The sequence below is a fragment of the Acanthochromis polyacanthus genome, chromosome 19, assembly GCF_021347895.1.
Source record: "Acanthochromis polyacanthus isolate Apoly-LR-REF ecotype Palm Island chromosome 19, KAUST_Apoly_ChrSc, whole genome shotgun sequence".
NCBI lineage: Eukaryota > Metazoa > Chordata > Actinopteri > Pomacentridae > Acanthochromis > Acanthochromis polyacanthus.
The window spans coordinates 273,146-296,128 of NC_067131.1; the positions used below are offsets into that span (position 1 = coordinate 273,146).

Below are 22,983 nucleotides of genomic sequence, written 5' to 3' on the forward strand. Positions count from 1 at the left end.
ATTTTTAATGGAATATCTCCATAGGGGTACAGAGGAACATTTACAGCAACCATCACTCCTGTGTTCTAATGCTACATTGTGTTAGCTAATGGTGTTGAAAGGCTCATTGATGATTAGAAAACCCTTGTGCAGTTATGTTAGCACATGAATGAAAGTGGGAGCTTTCATGGAGAACATGGAATTGTCTGGATGACCCCAAACTTTTGAACGGTAGTGTACAGAAGGATATGGAAATCATAACGCAGTGTTTGAGCGGTCGTAGGTGAGCTGGTGTGCTAAGGATGAAGAGTGGAAAGGCACTTGGTCCTGATGATATACCTGTGGAGGTATGGAAGTGTCTCGGAGAGGTAGCAGTAGAGTTTGTGACTGGGTTGTTCAACAGGATCTTACATAGTGCGAAGATGCCCGAGGAATGGAGGAGAAGTGTGCTGTGTTCCTCTGACACTTACTTGAACTAAAAGCATTTGAGCTGCACAAAGTGTGAAATGAGAGAGGAAGCAGTGAATCTCCAAACTGCTGACAGACTTTCACACATTATTGTCCAGTGAAAATCAGCTTTTTGTGCAGCCACACTTGATCCTGATTTGAGTCTTTAAATCCTGTTCTAGTGATGAAATGAGAACTTCCTTCATCTTGTGTGTGATGGAGAAGAATAAAGGGCTGTGGCTAAAAATCCTGACTCTGAGTTCTTCATTACAAACACACATTATATCAGCTGGTTATTATTCATCTGCTTTGTTCTACTCAACATGGAACACAGAGATCAGAACAGGTAGAAATTTAAATATAAAACATCATTTATTTTACAGTTGTAAATTTGATTAAATAGAATTAAAAATGTCAACAAAAGATCAGATCTTCATAATTTATTGTCTCCATAATGTAAAGTCACTTCTGTTCACCTTTTTGGTTCTGAATCAGAGAAAGCAGCATTTTCTCATCAATTCTGTCTCGTGCTTTAATCATTAATGTTTCAGGTCATCCTTGTTATTGAACTGTTTTCCATCATTATGAACTTTTCTTGCCATAAATCTCCATAACTTTCTGATGGGATTAAGGTGTGAGGACTTGGCAGTCAGTTCATCACATCTAGATCACTCTTTCCAAAGTATTCTGTGCTCTTCTGTGGTTTGTGGTAAATTCATCCTGAAATCCTTCCATTTCTGTCCTCAATATTCTACCAAATATCAAAGATTCCTTTGGAAGCAGATCTTCAAGGATTTTAGATTTGATTTCCAACAATCAGAATGTTAGAAGTTTCCCTGTTGATCATATTTTACTGATAGTTTCTCTCAAATGTTTCAGCTCATTTTTACTGGAATATTCTGAAGTAAAGTTTGTGTTTTCTGGTGAATGGATCAGATCTCACATTTAGTTTCAATCAAACCCTGAGGCTTCTGGAAAATACACACAGCTTTAAAATAATGTTGGATCATCTGCTGACTGTGTCATTATTAAATGCTTTTAGAGTTTCATTATTTTAACCCTCGTGTCGCTTTAAAGTTTGAAAATGTGGAAAATAATAAATATTTTCACAGTGAAACTTCTGATGTCCACATTTTAACATTTTTGGGAAATTTTTTTTAACATTTTTTGGTGGAAAAAGAAGAAATGTTTCTAAAGAACATTCACATAAAAATCAACCAAAATCCAGTAAATTCTCTGGATTCTGGTTGATTTTTATGTGAATGTTCTTAAAGAAAATATCAGAAGTTTTACTGATAAATATGGAATCACTTTAGATATTTTTAGGATTTATTGGAAGATTTTTACTCATTTTTAAAAAAAATATTTGCAGGAATTTTCTTGCCAAATTAGGGGGATTTTGTTTTTTTTTTTTAAATAAAACTTTGAAGGAATTATTGGAATTTTTTTCCTGAAGGTTTTTGCACATTTTCATAAATTTAGTGAATTTTTTTTGCTGAATTTCTGGATTTTTTTCCTGTTTTTTGGTGCCGTAAATGAAGCCAACAGGAGGGTTGATATCCAGAGCTAATAATAAACAGCAGAGGACTGATGGGTCTCCTTGGTGTTTGCTCCTGTTAACATCTCATCTTCTAGTAGTTCCACATTGAAGGAATTCTGCTGGACAACATTGAGAGCATATGAATGAATTTTCCATCCAAAATAATGCAGTGAATGTCAAATAAAGTGGTGTTGAAGCTTGTCAGAAGCTTTCAATGAATGTAGAAAGAGTGTAAAAGCAGCATCCTCTACCAAATGAGCACAATCCATCAATCATCATCAAAGTGTCCAAATTCCAGAGAAGACATGAACTGCAGATTGTAAATGAGTCAAAGTATCCATTTAAAATCATTTCTAGACCATGATCACAAAGTCAAACACTAGATTGTTCTTTTGTCCTTTTCTGTCTCATTTTCACAATATTTTGTCTGGTTTTTGTCTCATTTTTTGTCTTTTTTAATCTGACTTTTGTGGTTCTGATCCTGTAGTAAAAAGCGGTCCGGCCCACTTGAGATCAAACTGGGCTAAATGTGGAACCTGAACTAAAATGAGTGTGACTCCCTGATTGAAAGCTTCTTTGAATGCTTCAAACAGTCATTCTCTAATATCAGCCCAGAAAAACGGATCAAAGTTGGTTGTAAGTCCATCTGGAGCCGCTGATTTCCCCAAAGACATTTTCATTCCAGCTCTATCAATCTCTCCAAACACGTGCTTTTAAAGTCAGTCTGAGGAAGAAATGCTTTGACTTTTGAAAATAAATAAGTAAATTTTTTATCCTTGCGGTAGTTTTATCTCATATCTTTCTCATTTTATGCATATTTGTGGTAGTTCTGTCTCATATGTCAGTTATTTTATGTAGATTTCTGGTTGCTTTATCCATTTCTTGGTCATTTTATTCCTATTTGTGATAGTTTTAATACTAATATTTAAATGAGTCTGATTATTCTCCATCATTTCTAACACTGGTGGCTCTAAACCTTCATATTTCTACATATTAGTGTCCCTCTATGATCAATAATACTGGAGGGTCTGAACCTCAGTATTTAAACTGCTTCATTTCTTTTGTCAAACCAATCTGATTTATCTGCAGGAAAAACTGATTTCAAGAAAAAGGACATTTCTGAGTGACCTCAAACTTTTGAACAGTCGTGCATATTTATATAATGTCATATTTTTTTAAAAATTAGACATGTAAGATGAAATAATATTGATGATAGCTCGTGTCCTTGTTCCTCTTTTAGCACACATCACACAGTATTACAATGAATAAGAACATTCAATCATCAAATACAATCATTTTCATAACAAGCTGCTGTGGAGGCAAAACCTTTTTGTTCTTTGCAATAAATCTTTTGTTCTTTTATTCAGAGCTCTGAAGGTACAGGTGACACAGAGTGCAAAGCAGTCTATGTGTCAAGTCAAACTGGAAGGAGCTGAGAACTCGAAGGAGAAGCATTTACGCACAGGTCCTACACTCAGCTGGGGCGGAAACAATCTGCGGCTGGAGGTTTGCCACCGGCGGGATACATGAGAACACACGCAGCACTGAGGAGGAACTGAGAATGAATGACCGAGTTCAAACAAAGTGTCCGTGACTTTCTGTTGGGAAAGCATCAAGATCTGCGGCAAACTGTGCAGGATTGCCTTCATCTCCAAAATCCGGGTTGCAGCCGGTAAGAGCAGAATTGTGGAGACTCTAAAAGACTGTTTAAGCTGCCGATGTGTGCCACTGCAGTATGTGTTAGCATTAGCATTAGCCACGATAACCCTAACCACTGCAAAATAAAAGAGGCAAAAGAAAGAAAGCAACTGTCTGATTGATGAGTGGAGTCCTGCTCAAACCCTGGGTAGATGAAACATCCTTTTTCAAGTGGGGAAACTGCACAAACTCTGAGAAAAATCATCAATGAGAATCACCTGTCATTGAAAGTGGGAGGACACTTGACACTATGGGAGAGTGCAAAGAACAGAGAGTGAGAGCTGCCTTTAAACAGAACACTGAGCAGTAAAATACATTCACTAACTTACAGCATGAACAGTTTTCTACCAGCAGTCCTGTCTTGAATCACCTGCAGTAACATCTTTATGTTCTCTTTATTCTCTTTTTCCATGTCTGTTTTCTGTCTATGTTCCTTATTTTTAACAGTTTAAGTTCATTTGTATCAGTTTTAGGTGAAACTGAAAAGAGCTAAAAGTGAACTATTGAGTTGAAATGTGTCCTCTGTGTTGGCTGATGAACATATGGGACACTCTGACACTTGTGTATAGAGTGGTATCCTAATGAAGATGTGTTTGATGTGACAGGTGATTGGCAGGAGGAGGAGAGTCTGACGGAGGAGCAGAGGAATGTTGGCAGCCATTTAGTCTGAGCTCAACAACGGAGGAAACATGGATTCTTCACAAAAAGTGAGAAACATACCACTGTAACATTATTATCATTCCTTTGTTCTTTAAAATGTGTAAAGTTGCTCCAGTTGGTTAGATGGGCCGACCAAAGCCAGGTGACGTTGGCTGGAGAGATGTAGCTCTGCAGAAGCAGCTGTACTGAGGATATAATGGTGGACTGCTAGGAAGCTGCTTGTTCTTTGTTTGAGGCTGAACTAGCTGCTGATCATACTTTCTTAAAATGTCTTACATGGTGATGAAGATAAGTAACGGAAGAAAAGTCTTGTTTTTCAAGCAAGTTGTTCAGGAAGATAAAGAGCAGCATTTTCTTTGGTAGAGAATAATACTTTTGAGCATTGTGAGTTTACCAGCCTTTTCCTTCTCAAGAAATTCAGACAGTTGAACCCAGAAGTTTACTTACACTGTATAAACCACACATAACCCTTTTTTTAATTTACACGATCTGACATTAAATCTGGCAATGCTTCTCCTGTTTTATGTCAGTTAAGATGACCAAAATTATCTTTAAATGCCAGAATAACGAAAGAGAGATTTTTTTTTCAAAAAAGAATTTTTATTACTTTCTTCACAGTCAGAAGTTTGCATACACTGAGATTGCTATGCCTTCAAGATGATGATGTCCTGACTTTGAAAGCTTTTGATAGATTAAAATGTATTTTCAGGCAAACCTCAAACACACTGCTTCCTTGTGTGATGACATTAGAAAATCTAAAGAAATCAACCAAGACATCAGGAAGACATTTGTGGGCCTCCACTGGTGTGGTTCATCCTTGGGTGCAATTTCCAGATTGCTGTGGTTTGACGTTTATCTGTCCAAACAATTACATGCACAGATCAACACCATGGGAATGACTGAAGCAAGGCAAAGTGCAGAACATCAGAGTAAAAGTTTGTCACACTCTCCAGGGATGTCTGGAGGTTACTGACTGGGACGTGTTTAAGGAGTTCTCAGCTGATATTGATGAACCGAGTGATGTTGTGAGCAGCTGGGTCACGTACTGTGAAACCAGTGTTATTCCTGAAAAAACTGTTAAACTATATCCAAACACTAAGCCATGGGTTTCTAAGAAGCTTAAAGATCTACTGTACAGAAAGAAAACAGTCTTCAAAGAAGGAAATGTGTCACCCGCCGAGTGTTTTCTTTTTTTGGATTTGGAATGGAAAATGACTAGATTCATAATATTGCAAAGGTTTTGTACTAGGTTCTTAACGATCAGGTGGAGCACCTTGTCAGCAACGGTAATACACAGAGGGCGAGAAAACCAGATGCCGGTGGCAAACAATCATTTAATTACAAAATGAATTCTTCTCATACAGTACAGGTTAAACTCCTACGTTACACTCCTCGGGCCTGCAGCCAGCAGGGGAAACAGTCAAACACAACTTCAGGGTCTCAATAAAAACTGCTAAAAGCTAAAATCCTTGTTAAAGTCCACCCTTTAAGTCATTCCAGGGGTGGTAGGATACGGAGCACACGGTTCAGCAGTCCCGGGGTTCAGCCCTCATCTTCCTCAGCCTGGCTCGTGTCCGGGGGAAACCACCTGCAAGACACAGACCCACTGCCAGTATGGAAGCCTCTTATCAACCCACTCCAGGGGATATAGCCACACCAGAACGTTACTGGAAAGCCCCAAAGGGATACTCACACCCGAGGCAGAGCTAACTGCCCTGCCGCTGCGAGTATGTCGCGTCGTAACGTTCTGGTTTCCTCTCGGCTTCATCTTGGAGTTACTCAGTGCCTCCGTTTTCAAGCTCGTGCTCCGTCCACTTGTCCACCCCTTCCAAGTTTCCTTCCAAGCTCACATTATTAACTCACACCATTTCGGCTCTCCTTCCAGGCGCCTCTCTCCTTCTGGACGCGCTCTCCCGCCGGATGCCCTCTCGTTCCAGGCGCCCTCTCGTTCCAGGCGCCCTCTCGTTCCAGGCGCCCTCTCGTTCCAGGCGGACGCTCTCCGCCGAACACTCTCTCCCGCCGGACGCGCCCCGTTGTTGTCCTCCGCAGCTCGTATATAGTTCTCTCCACCGCCTTGAAGCCTCTATCCTTGCCGCCCATTGGCTCCTGTAGGGAGGAAGGGAGAACCTGGCAGGTGCAATCTATTGCCTCGTCAGAGGCGTTCACGGGCAGTGGGACACTCAAAAATTAACAAGTGATGGAGAAATGAATTTTCGACATACCTCCAGTATTTAGCCAGGCAGGCAGCTTAGCAGCTCAGCTTGCAGCTCGGCTAGCGAAAAGTATGGGGCAGCTGGCCCCCCCGTGCTTTTGCCCCACACTGACCGCCTCAGATAGTCTCAATGAGTGTCCCACAACATACTAGAGATGAGAAGTGAACGAAAACCTCCACATTACCTGGCGATCGCTGTTTGTTGTGGTCTGTATCCAAATCTCCGGACGCAAGAAAGCAAATCTCGTTCCGAAATCGCGTGATTGCGCAAGCTCTTGCGCGATTTCAAAACGAGATTTGCTTTCTAAAAAAATGAGTGCGCTGTTGACACATTTCTAGGTTTCTAATGACAAAGCTGCTAGCATGTCTGCAGATTCTTGATCTTGTTTCAGCCTCATGTCCAACTGCATGGAATTGAGACTTTAAGGTTCAATTTTTTTCATGATTGCTCTTCCATCAGTGCCTCTGTTTTTATCTTTGTCTTTTGCTACAGAAATGTAAACACAGCAATGGAGTGAGATGTCGGACCTCTGAGGAGGATAAGGATGGTTCGGCAACAACAGCAAAAAGAGATGAATCACTCAGTTGTGAGCAATGTGGCACAACAAAAAAGCTAAGAATTCACAAACGTATTCACACTGTGGAGAAACCATTCAGCTGTGATCAATGTGGAAAGGCTTTTACTAAGAAGAGTCACTTAAAAAGCCATCAACTCATTCACAGTGGAGTTAAACCATTCAGCTGTGATCAGTGTGGAAAGGCTTTTACTAAGAAGAGTAATCTAACAAGTCATCAACTCATTCACAGTGGAGTGAAATTGTTCGGCTGTGATCAGTGTGAAAAGGCTTTTACTCACAAGAGAATGTTAATAGGTCATCAACTCATTCACAGTGGAGTTAAACCATTCAGCTGTGATCAGTGTGGAAATGTTTTTACTGAAAAGAGTCACTTAAGAAGACATCAACTCATTCACAGTGGAGTTAAACCATTCAGCTGTGATCAGTGTGGAAAGGCTTTTACTGAAAAGAATCACTTAAGAAGACATCAACTCATTCACAGTACAGTTAAACCATTCAGCTGTGATCAGTGTGGAAAGACTTTTACTACCAAGCCTCTGTTACGAAGTCATCAACTCATTCACATTGGAGCGAAATTGTTCGGCTGTGATCAGTGTGGAAAGGCTTTTACTCACAAGACAAGGTTAAGAGATCATCAACTCATTCACAGTGAAGTTAAACCATTCAGCTGTGATCAGTGTGGAAAGGCTTTTACTCGGAAGAGTAACTTAAGAAGACATCAACTCATTCACAGTGGAGTTAAACCATTCAACTGTGATCAGTGTGTGAAAACATTTACTCAACATGAACAGTTGTTGATCCATCAATGCCCCCATTCTGGTAGAAAGCGGTACCACTGTGACTCCTGTGAAAAATCTTTCAAACACCAACAGAGCTTAAAATGTCACCAACGCATCCACACTGGACATGATGTGTATGTGTGTGATCACTGTGGCAAACCATTTGTACTTTACTCACAGTTAAAAGCTCATGAAGTGACCCACACTGGGGTTAAACCATACCTTTGCGACCAGTGTGGGAAACGCTACAGCTACAATGCAAACCTCAAAGTTCACCAATGTGTCCACACTGGGGAGAGACCATACAGATGTGATGAGTGTAAGAAGACTTTTACAACTTTGGGTTCCCTGAAACGACACCAGCAGATCCACACCAGAAAGAAAGCATTCAATCAGTGTCACAGTGAGGTATGTAAAGACTGGTCTCAGTCACAGTGTACACACAATTGTGTATTGGATAATTTTTGATATTGCTGCAAAATTGTTTCAAAAATGTTTTGTTCTGTGAACACATTATCAGCTATCGTTCAGTCTAACCTGTATTTGTTTTGATACAGAAATCTGGTCCAGGTTAATCTGGGGATGTAGGTTAGATTAGGAATTCTGACGTAATCAGTTAACTGAATGTTAAATTCCAACAGGTAAAAGTGTCTTCAGATGTCATTTGGGGTGCTGTCTATCTCGGGCAAGGCATCAGTTCTTCAATGCTGCAGGAAACACTGACGTTCTCTGTGTGTTTGTTTTCCAAGCAGAACGGAACAGATGGACAAAACCCTCAGACTTGTCAGCACTCTGCCAATGGTGAACAGTGCTGCTTTGACCAGTCTGGACCAATGTCCAACCAACAGGGAACCCTACAATGACACCAGCGTATGCACACTGGACACAGACTGAACCTCTGCCAAGAAGATTTGTCCATGCAGGGTTCAGTAAAAGTTCATGAAGTCCTCCACAAACTTAAAGTCCTTGAGATCCGGCTTCACAGAATTCAGGTCTAATTTCTCGTTTAGTGTCTTCGTTGCTTCGTTGCAAAATCCATTAAGAGGAAAGCTGTCGTTAACAGACGTGACTGGTAAATTAATTATACCATTCAAAGTGGTTACTCAGTTATTATCAGTGGTAGAGGGATAGACGTCTGGATGGTGGCAGTGAGCAGCAGGGTGAATTTGTTAACCCTATCTATCTATCTATCTATCTATCTATCTATGAAGAATCTCTAATATTGAACAAGTAGATCAACTAATCTCTGATTATGTATGAGTTGAAATATAAATACAAAAACATGAAGTGTTGGATGAAAAGTCCAATCTTTGAAAGCTGACATGTAGTTTAGAATAATTTCTTTGTAAATTAGCTGCATCCAGTCATTAGCATGACATTGGCATCATGGAACCATGACCACATATATGTGTCTGGAGATGGTGGCGTTTTTATAACGGCACATTTTCATGCTTTGACAGATAAAATGAGGGATAAAAGTTTTCAGGCACCCTGAAAATTTTTACACATCTTGAAGATTATCATGAAATATTTAAGTCTTTTTTTGTGTGTGTTTCTAAGGGTGTGGCTGCATCAGAAAGACACAAACTCGACGAGCCCTCAGTAGAGGCCAGAACCACGCCCTCTACTGGCGAAAATCCTGTCCTCCCTATACAAATGATGCAATATGTATCAGTTTTGATCATGCTACATATATCCCTTCCTACTTGATCTGCTGACCTGTAACTCCACAAGTGAGCAGGGGACCTTAGACTAATCTTCAGTGTAAAGTTTGATTATCCTCACTTCAGCACTTGCAGAGATATCTGACCGGACATACCTCGCCACATACATACATACATACATACTTACCCAGCCAGCCAGCCACATACCGAAGCGAATACAGTAACCCCACTGACGTTCGTCAGGCGTGGTTAATGATATTTATTTGGTTTGTTGTTTACAAGGAAAACTAACAAAACTAAATTCTACCAAATTTCTCATTTTATGGAACCAGTCAATTTTCAGTTTTTAATGTATTTTTTTTGGATGTGTTTAGTTTTTTGATTGTACTAAAATAAATGACTCTTAAAGACCAGTATTTCACAAATGTATGGGATGTCCAAAAACTTTTTTCCACTGCTGTATTTAACAGCAATCTGATCTGCTGATGTTAACAAGACAAACAAGTGAAGGTTTCAGGCTTTTATCTAGAATTGCTCTTGGGATATTCATCTTCAAACAGCCTCAAATTTCAATGTGAGAAAATAAAAATGAGTGAAACTGGATCTACAGTCCACTGAAAAACCTCTAAGAAAGTATCTGACATACTGAGCTAATATTTCATAGATACCATTAGAAATATCCATAGTTTATGATTTAAAAAAGTTTTTTGAAACGGAGTTCCACTGTTGAAAAACCTCAATCTCTGATTCCAGCATCAGTGCTCCATTGTTGCAGTTGTAACGTTGTCTTTCAGATGGTCCTAACACAGGCCACAACTGCTCTGGAAACAACACTCATGTTCTTGTTTGGAACAGTTTCTCAGTAGAAATTACGCAGCAATGTCCAAGTTCTCAGCGGCTCCAGTGAGGACGACTCTTAATGTGAGGAAAAGCATCCTTTGACTTCTTGCTGGAGGTTTTTCTTGTCAGAAATTGTCTTCCAGTGAGGGACTTCTGACACTCTGTTCACTTTTCTTGCCCTCTAATATTGTTAAAACACAAGAATCAATGTTTTGCTTCAAATCACATTGTATTTGCATGTAGCTCTGTGTTTTGTACTCCAGGAATTGGGTGATGTGTGCGACCCAGCATCCACAGCTGGTTGGGTGTCATGTGGCTCTGCGTTCTGATTGGATGATTGTCCAACCACTGCCACAAGTATGAAGGTCATCCTGCAGGCGTGGCAGAAACACGTAGTGGAAACACAATAGGGCTGAATCCCAAACCGCCCCCTACACACTATCCCGACACACTACGGCTGAATCCCAAACCGCCCCCTACACACTATCCCTACACACTACCCCTCCGTTTGTGCGTTCCCCCGGAGGGTCCTCCATATTAACAGGGCTTAAAGTTTTCCGGCGCATGGAAGTGTACCATTTAAAAAATTTCATCCATCTCCGTCTGAAGGCTCCAAGCATGTGCGTCATTGTGCATTCAGTTGCTCCGCTTTAATCAATCAAACTCCAAATCCTACATTAAAAAATATACACCTTCTGTCCAGGCATGCGACTTTCTGGTAGAACTTTTATCCAATTACAGTTTTCTAAATGCGAGTGCGCATCGACTGCGGGGCAGCACGATATGCTGCACCCTCTTGGTTCGGCATCGTCAGTGCTGCTGAGCCACTGATAGGAAATAACAGTATCCCACAAACAAAATCAAAATTTGCTTGTGTTTTTTGTAATTATATTTAAAGGGAGTTACTGGAAACACATTGATATATATTGCATATTATTTATTTTATTTCTGCTTGGACTGTAGACCCATTCCACATGTCCCAGCCCTGTGGCTGCCTGGTCTCTCCAGAGCGCACGGAGCTCCAATCTGTGAGTGGTGCGGTGAAGAATCGAGCAGCTGATCACTGGTCAATAGCGTTGGAGCTTGTGTTTGGCTCAAAGACGCAGATACTAAAGTTTGCTCAGACTTTGTGTGACAGAGGAGAAAGGATGTGTCTCTGCTGATTAACAAAGAGAGCAGCCGCTGCCGCGATCCCTGAGCCGCGGTGTGTTGACTCGCCCCATTGGCGTAAGTGCGTCAGTGGCGATGCGCGTGCATGTCCCACAGTCCCCATGGTTTCGCCACAAAATAAAAACAAACGGGCTTAGGTACTGAATTAAAAAAGTAACAAAAACAGAAGTTGTTGATTTTGTTTGATTTCTTAATCTTTAAACATTTTCTATGTGTTTTACAACGGCAAAAGGAAAAAAGGAAACAGCTATTTAGTTTGCTGGCTTTTATTTTGAAAGGAAAAAAAATCAAACATCAAGCCATACGGATTTGTCCCATTATTTTCCTCAGAACATCTGTTTAGTTAAATATGCACAAACTGAACGTAGCTTAGGTGATATGAACCTTTTTTATTTGAGGACATATAGGATGTTTGTAATAATGAGTTAAATAGCTCTCAGCAGATTTTGTGACCTTATGCATCAGAATGATGTCTAGCCACAAACAAAAACTCTCCAATCTTAAGCAAATATTGTTAGTAAGAACAGAACGAACGTATGGGTTGTGTGAAATGAATAATGGATAGGTAGTTAAATAAGAATGTTCTTAGGCTGCTTTCACCGTTTTTTTCTTCCCAAAATATAGATTAAAAAATAGAAACATTTAAATTAAAAGCCAACTGAACAAATTATACAGTGAATACATTTTTTCCCTTATCAAAAACAAACAAAATGTGTGTCAGTTCAAGTTGAAAATCAAATGATTTAAACTAATCACACAGATTATTGAGGTTTATCAGATGAGCAGTAACTAACATGAGTATGTGTGGTTATGTGCTGCAGAGGGCTTCTTAATCACATCTGTGTGAGAAATGGGCTGACTCCAGAGGAGAAGGCCAGAGTAGAAGTTCTTCAGCATGAGCAGTCCATTGCTGCCAGGATCCAGATAAACCAGATCAGGAAGGCCCGAATTTCTTTGCTAGTTACAGAGTTTGAGAGAGTCAGCATCATGATCAACTTATTCAGAGGTATCTTATATTGTGAGGCAATAACTAAAATTGCATTAAAGAGTTAATACTAGTACTTTTATTACCTGATTAAATACAAAGTTGGTATAGCAAGTGACATATGACAGTTTATTCTCTTGTAGTGTTCCAGAGAATATTAAACAAGTTAATTCTGTTGTCTGTGTTTTGCAGTTTATTTCAACAAACAACATTTTGAACATGTTAAAAAGAAAATGTTCAGAAAATTCACAAACAAAGCAAAAACGAAAAAAGAAATGACTTTTTCAAACAGTATTCTCCAAGCACTTAATATTCTCTTGAGACTGACACTTGAGATAATGTAAGTAAAAATTGTGCCTTATGAAGGAAAGCAGCATCGTTTTGTAGCAGTTTTGTTGGTGTGGTTGGTGTTGTTTTGACTTCTTGTTAAATCTACTGAAGAGATAAAAATTATTAAAAGTTATTAATAATACATGTACTTGATTTTCATGATTTTTTCCGCTTTACACTAAAATAAATCTTTGCAATTATAGTGATGTGGTATTGAAACATCAACACAAAAAAAATCAGACTTGGGGCACTTTCTAAAATGCGTTAAGTTTTGGCCAAGTAAGGTTTTACATTTGAGCAACAATAAAATAGTGGGATCATAATGGGCATTATTTCCACCAGATGACCTCATATGTGCTCTGAATTAATAGAATCTCATATATATTGTGTTTTAGTGCATTTTAAAACACATTTAAATACGTTTATTGACACTATAAATTGGATCTTAGAAGTTCAGGCTCAGGATTTTTTCTCACTTTAAGCCCTGCATATGTCACCAGTATCAGAAATAAGTAGGTGTGTGCACATGAGTAAATGCAAGAGTTTGTGGAAAGAAGCACACAAGCCTTGATGACGTTGAAGCCACACTTGTCATCCACAACCTCAGGCTGTAGAGCACCATCAGCTGTCCTCTCATCAGTTCTTTGGGGGATTGGAATTCAGATGCTTTCCATCATCTCAGTCTCCTCCTCAATGCTCACACCATAGTTTAACAGAAGATACATAAAGAAAACAAACACAAGGTTAATGTTTCATGAAACCAAAAACAACTCCTTGTAATTTGCATATACCACAAACACGAGCAGAACCACCCCAGGGAAGGAAACAGATCCATGTCACTGAGGACTTCGTCCCGATGAAATTGCAAAGGGAGGATTTATTTTCCCGTCTTTTCTTGTGGTACTTGACAGAAGACATGACACCACCATGCTGTATCCACAAACATGTGACTGCAGCATCCATTTAACAAGCAAGAAACACATTTTGAATACGTTACAGATCAACGTAACGCCGGACCAATTACGTTTCTGTTGCAACGTGATTGAAAATGCATTTTAGTTGTCTGAGAACGTAATTTTGTGGAGACAGGGTTGCTCATAGTGATGCTTGCTCTGTCTGGCACAATCACAGTCAAACATCCATCAGGTCTTCCTCAGTCTCTCACAGAGTTTCAGTTTATGTGGACGTTCCTGCTGGAACTCTGTCCTTCTACAGAGTCTCCTCTGACTCTCTGATCCTCCTCCACACCTTCAACACCACATTCACTCAACCTCTCTATCCTGGATTTGGGCTCTTCTGGGTTGGTTCCTCAGTGTCTCTGTGCTGAGTTGAGTCTCCAGAGTCTCCTCCTGGTACAGAAACAGTGTTGAACAGATAGTTGAGTCTCTCCATGACTCTGTTTGTCTCATGACAAACATGTTTTCACATTCATGGATTAAATGTGTTTCTTTGTCAAATCCTTCTAAATGATTCCTTGTAAACTTGTTCCTCTTCAAAGATGGAAGTTGTGATTATTCCAGGAGCCAAATGTGGTGTTTGCGTCTTTTTCCGGTCAAATGTTGAGAGTGAAAATCAGGATGTGGTGTTCCTCTGACGCTCACTTGAGCTAAAAGCATTTGAGCTGCACAAAGTGTGAAATGAGAGAGGAAGCAGTGAATCTCCAAACTGCTGACAGACTTTCACACATTATTGTCCAGTGAAAATCAGCTTTTTGTGCAGCCACACTTGATCCTGATGTGAGTCTTTAAGTCCTGTTCTAGTGATGAAATGAGAACTAAAAATCCTGACTCTGAGTTCTTCATTACAAGCACACATTATATCATCTGTTTGTTTTTCATCTGCTTTATTCCACTCAACATTTAACAGGATTATAAAAAAATATATTTAAAGTCTGTCAAGAATCATACAGGTATGAGATCCATGAATCAGCCATAAGAATGGGGCTCTGGCAGAGTGACAGCAAAATAAGGGAACACAGTATGATATTATAACCTGTGATTTAGAATCAAATAATGCTATAACCTGATGAATGTGTGTGAACTACCCAAATGCCTGTTTTTTTCATCCATCCATCCATTCTCTATACACCGCTTTATCCTCACTAGGGTCATGGGGGGTGCTGGAGTCTATCCCAGCTGACTCGGGTGAAGGCAGGGGACACCCTGGACAGGTCACCAGTCTGTCACAGGGCTACATATACAGACAAACAATCACACTCACATTCACACCTACGGACAATTTAGAGTAATCAATTAACCTCAGCATATTTTTGGACTGTGGGAGGAAACCGGAGTACCCGGAGAAAACCCACACATGCACAGGGAGAACATGCAAACTCCATGCAGAAAGATCCCAGGCCCAGACCAAGATTTGAACCGGGATCTTCTTGCTGCAAGGTGAAAGTGCTAACCACTACTGCACTGTGCAGCCGATAAAGCATTATCCTGCAATTAAAATCAACAGACTGGAACTTCTATTTATCCCTATCACAATGGTTAGATATATATATTTTCTCGGAGTGTATAAAGTCAGGTTAATGTGTACATCACAACAGTAAAGGTTCTGTAAGGTTACCTCGTCAGTCCACATTTATTCTATTCAACATTCTGAAAGTTTTTACAGAAAGGTTTGTTCATATATCATTTACAGTCTGATTTATGACACTTTTTCCCTAAAAACAGACTGAAATGCACAAAATGAGACATAAAATGAAACAAAAAAACCTTAAACTGATGCAAAATGTCCAAAATGATACAAAAAATGATCTTAATGAGACACAAAATGTTCACAATAGAACAAAAATTTTAAAGGCACGAAAAATGAGGAATAAAAACAATCCTAAAGACAAAAAGTGACCAAGGTTAGAGACAAAATGATAAAAATGAGCCTCAATGAGACATAAAATGAGCAAATTAAACAAAAACAGCCTTTAAGTCACCAAAATGGAACAAAAACAACAAAGAGAGATGAAAAATGACAACATTTTATCCACTAACAACCCTAAGGATGCAAACTGATCAAAATAAGCCACAAAATGAGCAAATGTTAGCTTGTCAGTGTTGTGAAAACTTCAGTCTAACATGTCAGTGTGTAGTTTGATATCTGGAGCTGAGTTGCAGCTCGTTGTCTGGACTTCTGTCTTACCTGAATGTTTCCTATCTGGCTGAGGAGGCTTCATTTTTCTGTCACAGTCTTTGCTCACAATGTCTTCACAAGTTTCACACTTGAAATCTTCACCACAACTCTCCAATATCTCCAAGCTTTGTGTGTTAAACTGACTTTCTCAAGTGTTTCCATGTTTTTCTTCAGAATATGGAATGTGGTAACAGTTGTTAGTTCTTCTCTCTGACATCACAATGGACTTTTAAAAAATGCATTTACTGTCTTAGTACTTGTTCTCTGTGCAATGACAGTAAAGTTGGATCTAATCTAATCTATAAAATGACCAAAATGAGACAAAAATGGACAAAATGTTTCAGTGGTGAGAAAAAGACCCAAACAGAGTCTACTGAACGGTCCAACAATGTTATGGGACAGTTCAAATGGGACACAAAATGACCAAAATGGAACATAAAACATCCGACCAAGATAGAAAAATATCACAATGAGCCATAAAATTAGAAAAGGGACATCAAATGTGAAACAAAAAGATAAAAGTGTCCAAAATGGGACTAAAATTAAGCAAAAATGACGAAAATGAGACACAAAATGTAGAAAATGAAAAAAAACAACCTTAAAGTGATGCAAAATGACTAAAATGAGAGATAAAATGAGCAATTCAGAGCAAAAATGAGATGAAAACTGAAACAGAAATGGCCACTAAGTCACAGAATGATGAAATAGACGTGAACTGACCAAAAGAATGAACAAGATGAACAATTTTAAACAGAAATAAACTTAAAAACACACAAAATGACCAAAATGAAAATGGTCAAAATTAAGGCACAAAATGACCAAAATGGAAGAAAAAAAATAACATGAAAAGATGCAAAATGTTTAAAACCAGACAGAAAGATGTAAACTGACCAAAACAAAACACATAATGACACAAATGAGACACAAAATGATCCAGAAATCTTCTCTTCCAGTCATGAAACTGTCCACATTTATTCTATTCAACATTCTGAAGGTTTTTACAGAGAGCTTTGTTCATAGATCATTTACAGTCTGATTTATGACACTTTTTTTTCTTAAAAACAGACTGAAATGTACAAAATGATCCAAATGAGATGTTCATTTTGTGTCTCATTTTAGTCATTTTTGTTGCTAATTCTGCTCATGCATTTCTTTAAATAACTAATAATACTGTGGACTCATTATTTAAACTTGAGGTCAATTCTTAGCATACTCAACTGGAAAATACTTTTACTGATTTGCTGTTGTTTGAACCTTAGTGCTGTCTTCGGGTCAAAATGAACCAGGCCACCATGTTTAATAGCATAGAACGGCCCCTAAATGACCTTTTTCAACTTGAAATTTGATCACTTTTCCTCAAGTGACCCCAACATTAGAAAAAGTGAAACATTGTTTTTGTTTATATTTTCATCAAAGCTGTACACCACCAGGGTACAAAGACTGTCTTCAGGTCATTTTTTACCCGGTGTCAGATAGAAAATTGACCCCCATGGAAAAGTGACCTAGGTTACAAAACATTAAATAACTAGCATAATACATAGTGGGGTCAAGATTCTACACCCTGGCTACTTCTGGACTGTTGAGATTGTCATATTTGCAGATTTTCAAATTAATGTGGACTAATCTGATATTGCTGAAGCCATGAGGGCAGTTTTCAGGTTTCAGTTCCCAGCAGGTCAGAGATCAGATTTTTTAGTCATCCAGGAGTAACAAGAAGGACTGTAAAACAAATACTGTGTGCTGCACGTGTCACAAATACAGTTGCAGTCTGTCCTCCATGTGTTAATTAGAGCTTAATATGTTGGAATATTTTTGCTTGAATCTGTTATTTTTTCTATTCTTATGATTGATGTAGGTTATGCATCTTTCGGGTGGGAGCAATGACCCAAAAAATGAGAGAGTACTAGTATCTGGTAGTTGAGTTTTGTAGTTTTATATTCCATTGTACAGGATACAGTACACTGTTGTTTCCTTTCAAAAATGCATTTCAAGTTCATTTCTGCACATTTCTGGTACTTTATTAGGCTATAGAAGTATTATCTCTTGCAAAACAAGAAATGTTTACACCTGTGCAGTACCTTTAGCAGCAATAATAGTGATAATAAACCTCTACTTATAGAAAGAAAACAGTTACAGCATGAACAATGGTATAAAAACGAATGGTGTTCACTGATTAAATACAGTCTTTCTACCCTCTGAGGAAGCAAAAACAGGCATTCACAAAGTGTGTGATGCATGACAGGTTGTTTCTTCAAGTAAAATAGATTTTTGGTTAAAAATTCCATTAAGCTGCTCTATTTTAGAGGCTCAGTGGAGGCAGGTCATTTCTGACCCTGAGGACAGGAGGAGTGTTCAGGACGTTCAGACAATACAAGGGTTCAATGTGCTGTATGACGACACAATGAGATCCTACTAACAAATCACACAGATGACCTATGTGGTGACAATAGAAGAAATAAATAGCATAAGACCTTTATGTAACCAGCAGAAACTGCAGCACAGCTTCACCTGTTTTTAACATTTCTGGTTTTGACATTTGCAGGAGTGTATCAGCTACTACTAGTAAAACCACGTGTCTGTTGCTTGAAAACATAATAATGTTGGTTATGTCTTTGATATCTGACTCAGAGTTATTCTTGCTGGGGATCTTCAATGTTACATTAATTATTAAACAACTTGTAAATGTTCATCTGTTTGAAAACATTCAAAACATTTCATGAAGCAGTCATGGAGCTGTAGACGTTTTATTACAACTTTATTTCACGTCCAGATCTCCTCTGCTGCAGTGACACACTCTGTTGTGTTCTACTGTCACAATGTCTCTGTATCTCGTTGCCTCCTTTTACTTGAAAGACAGCAGAGCTCAAGCTGAGTGGATTCCAGCAGTATGTTCACACCTGAACAGCCATGTTCTCTCAGCAGGATGTGAAAATGTTCCAAACAGCTTCACATTATCTCCAATCAGTGCTCTGCTGATGAAGGATGTCATGATAGCAGAAATGTAGCAGTCTGTACCAATACCATATCCATCCAGACATTCAGTTTGGTTCTTCTGCCTGCTGCTCCACCACCACAGTCCAGACTCCATCTGGTCTAATCATCAAGGATTGCTTACATACTTCCTCACAATTGTTGTTGAAGCACAGACGAAAGCTGCTTTAAATCTAAAACATCTACTTTTAACCTGTACCAATTCTTACATGTTGTTTCAAGCTTAGTTCTTCTTTATTTTTCACAGATGTTTCAGGATCATGACTTCTCAGCTGTGTGGATTCTCATGTGGGCTTTTAATTGATAACTATGTTTAAAGCTTTTTCCACAGGTTCCACAAGAATATGGCTTCTCACCTGTGTGACATCTCATGTGGACAGTCAAAGAGCGCCGTTGACTGAAGCTTTTTCCACAGGTTCCACAAGAATATGGCTTTACCATTTTGTGAACTGCCATGTGCCTATTATGTGCTGATGAACTAGAAAATCTTTTTCCACAAATGTTACAAACATATGGTTTCTCACCTGTGTGACGTCTCATGTGGGCAGTCAAATGGGTCCGTCGAATAAAGCCTTTTTTACAGGTTCCACAAACATACGGCTTCTCACCTGTGTGATATTTCAAGTGTTCAGTCAAAGAGCTCCGCTGACTGAAGCTTTTTCCACAGGTTCCACAAGAATATGGCTTTACCATTTTGTGAACTGCCATGTGCCTATTATGTGCTGATGAACTAGAAAATCTTTTTCCACAAATGTTACAAACATATGGTTTCTCACCTGTGTGACGTCTCATGTGGGCAGTCAAATGGGTCCGTCGAATAAAGCCTTTTTTACAGGTTCCACAAACATACGGCTTCTCACCTGTGTGATATTTCAAGTGTTCAGTCAAAGAGCTCCGCTGACTGAAGCTTTTTCCACAGGTTTCACAAGAATATGGCTTCTCACCTGTGTGGGTTCTGTGATGTTTGATTAAATTTGATTTACGACTAAAAGCTTTTCCACAGACCTCGCATGTTGCACATTTTCTTGCCTTGTCATTATCACACTGTCTCGCTGATGTTGGAGCATTGTCTACATCATTACTGTGACTGTTGTTACTCTGATGTCTTGGTTTCTGCTCGATACATCTAGTTGATCCTGAGTCTACATCCTTGTTTCCTTCCTGATCTGGGCTCTCAGCTACACAAGAGATGTGAAACAGGAGCTGATCACTGTTTGGTTTTGGTTCACTGTGGTCACTTTCCTCATCAGCAGGAGTCACCTCAAAGGTATCAGTCTCCTGTTTCAATCCAATTAACTCTTCATCCTGACTGGAGCAGAGTTCATCCTGTTCCACTTTAATTTGTGGTAACCCTGGGTTTGATTGGTCCAGATTGGTGCACAATTCTTCCTGTTCCATTTTAATTTGAGAAATCTCTGGGTTTGATTGGTCCTGACTGGTGCAGAGTTCCTCCTGCTGATCTTTAATCCGTAGAGGCTCTGGGTCCTCATGGTCCACCATGGAGTTTTTCTCCTGGTCATGGGGCTGATGGTCAATGACAGTCTTCTCATTCTCACAGACATAAGACTGTGGGAGCTCTGGAGGAACAAAGAGACAAAAGACAATGGTTACTACTGTGATGATGAGAGAACACACATCTGTCACTTTGTCCAGGACTGGCTGTCTCCAACAAAATCAGCTCAACAGTCGAATGTTTGACGCAAAACGAATATGATGCTTTATAATAGAAGTCTTTGAGCCATGAAACAGCAGCAGGAATGATACAAGCATCTCCAAATGACTGAACATTTCTATGAACACGTTGTTCCACAGTGGATACAGGATCACAAAGTTCTAATGGTAAACACCACTGGGTACTTTTCTACACACCACACAGACAGGTTTGATGGGGATCCATTAAAATCTGTCTGAATAAAGCTGCTGTCCTCTTCAGCCTTCAAACCTGTCAGGACATTTGGATTTTAATGTTATTCTTATTTTACTGCTGGTTACTGTACTGTTGATTTGACTCATCAGTGAAACCCAACATGTTAATAGTGGAATGCAGTTGAACACATGACTTCTATACTCTCTAACTCTGTATGTGCTCTTTCTTTAGATCATGAATGATCTCTATACATGGAATTATGTCTCTGGACTGAAATGATGGAATGACTGAGTCCTCTGCCAGTTTTATTAATAAACTGTTTGATAACACAATGCAGTTGCTGTCAGTGTGGAGTAGTTCAGATAAACACTTCCAGCACCTCTGAACAGGAAACTTTGGTTCTTGCTTCCAGGGTCAATCAACACAACGATCACGTTTTTAAAACTCCACACAGCATCAACTAACAGACTCCATATTATGAGCCCATTCTCTCTTCCTCACAGTGTGTCTCAGTTCATCTGAACACTTCATGATGTTCTACATGCCAGAAGTGGAATTCTTCACCATCAAAACACATACACACCTATGGGTTGTAAGGGGATGTGTGGTTTCCAGATGACATCCAGCAGTCTGCGCTGACGATCGATCTCCTCCTGGTACTGGACGATGGTTTTTTCAAACTCTGAGAATATTTCTCCAGCAGCAGCAGCTAGTCTGTCGCTGATCAACTCTCTCAGATACTCAACTGAACACATCGTTACTTTAACGCTCTGATATTTCTCATTCATACTATAATACAGCCGTTTTACAGCTCAGTCCACACAGCAGTGAAGCAAACTCTGCTCATGCTTCTTTGTTTACATCCGCCGGGTGTCACACTGTGAAGTTCCGGCAGAAACACTGAGTTACTTTCTTCTTCCTCATTGAATTAGGCAGACCAGACGCATCACTGGCGTATTGCTGCCACCTACTGGATGTTACTCATAGTCCTTAGAGAATCCTCCATATTTTCTGATGCAGTCCTGTGGTCATGAGAAAGTTCAGAAGTTTCTTCATATTTGTCCACTCCTCCATGTTAAGTAGAAAGCAAAGATTAGAAACAGTTCGTCCAGCTGCTCCTTGTCTCTAATGTTTCTTCTGTTGGCATGAGTAGAGCTTACACTTTAGAAGAACATTTCTCACAGTCTCTCGTTCACCTCACTCACAGTTCCTATCTCTGTGCTTCCCAATCAAAGCCAGTCCACTTTTCAGACTGCAGTGTCTGAGTCTTAGCCAGGTTAGAACAATTGAGTCTCTTCTTGCACCACTGAAGTGCCTTCTTACTTTTCCCATTTTACCTTGAAGAGCAAAATCAGTCCCCCTCTTCTTTTGTTTCTTAAAAAGTCAAAGCATTTCTTCCTCAGACTGACTTTAAAAGCATGTGTTTGGAGAGATTGATAGAGCTGGAATGAAAATGTCTTTGGGGAAATCAGCGGCTCCAGATGGACTTACAACCAACTTTGATCCGTTTTTCTGGGCTGATATTAGAGAATGACTGAAGCATTCAAAGAAGGTTTCAATCAGGGAGTCACACTCATTTTAGTTCAGGTTCCACATTTAGCCCAGTTTGAGCTCAAGTGGGCCGGACCACTTTTTACTACAGGATCAAAACCACAAAAGTCAGGTTAAAAAAGACAAAAAATGAGACAAAAACGAGACAAAATAATGTGAAAACGAGACAGAAAAGGACAAAAGAACAATCTAGTGTTTGACTTTGTGATCATGGTCTAGAAATGATTTTAAATTGATACTTTGACTCATTTACAATCTGCAGTTCATGTCTTCTCTGGAATTTGGACACTTTGATGATGATTGATGGATTGTGCTCATTTGGTAGAGGATGCTGCTTTTACACTCTTTCTACATTCATTGAAAGCTTCTGACAAGCTTCAACACCACTTTATTTGACATTCACTGCATTATTTTGGATGGAAAATTCATTCATATGCTCTCAATGTTGTCCAGCAGAATTCCTTCAATGTGGAACTACTAGAAGATGAGACGTTAACAGGAGCAAACACCAAGGAGACCCATCAGTCCTCTGCTGTTTATTATTAGCTCTGGATATC

General features: G+C 39.4%; 2 protein-coding genes across 12 annotated transcripts in view; one reads left to right on the forward strand and one right to left on the reverse strand.

The window, feature by feature from the left end:
• The window catches only part of LOC127531011 (oocyte zinc finger protein XlCOF6-like), a 112,343-nt gene that overhangs the window by 49,592 nt on the left and 39,768 nt on the right, over positions 1 to 22,983 (forward strand). For 2 of the 11 annotated variants that reach the window (XM_051939040.1, XM_051939041.1), the window contains 2 exons: positions 7,030 to 8,301; positions 8,643 to 9,973. In XM_051939040.1, coding sequence (XP_051795000.1) covers positions 7,030 to 8,301; positions 8,643 to 8,756 — 1,386 coding nt within the window. In that variant the 3' untranslated portion in view covers positions 8,757 to 9,973. Of the gene's footprint in view, positions 1 to 3,477; positions 3,639 to 3,771; positions 3,939 to 4,269; positions 4,372 to 7,029; positions 8,302 to 8,642; positions 9,974 to 22,983 lie in introns of those variants that run through there. The other 9 variants (XM_051939037.1, XM_051939043.1, XM_051939036.1 and 6 more) reach the window with 9 other exon arrangements.
• On the reverse strand, positions 17,929 to 21,763 carry LOC127531013 (zinc finger and SCAN domain-containing protein 2-like). The gene is made up of 2 exons (XM_051939048.1): positions 21,459 to 21,763; positions 17,929 to 20,585 (listed from the first exon to the last, which is right to left on the reverse strand). The coding sequence occupies exons 1-2, from the start codon at positions 21,661 to 21,663 to the stop codon at positions 19,267 to 19,269; spliced, it is 1,524 nt and encodes a 507-aa protein (XP_051795008.1). The 5' UTR covers positions 21,664 to 21,763; the 3' UTR covers positions 17,929 to 19,266.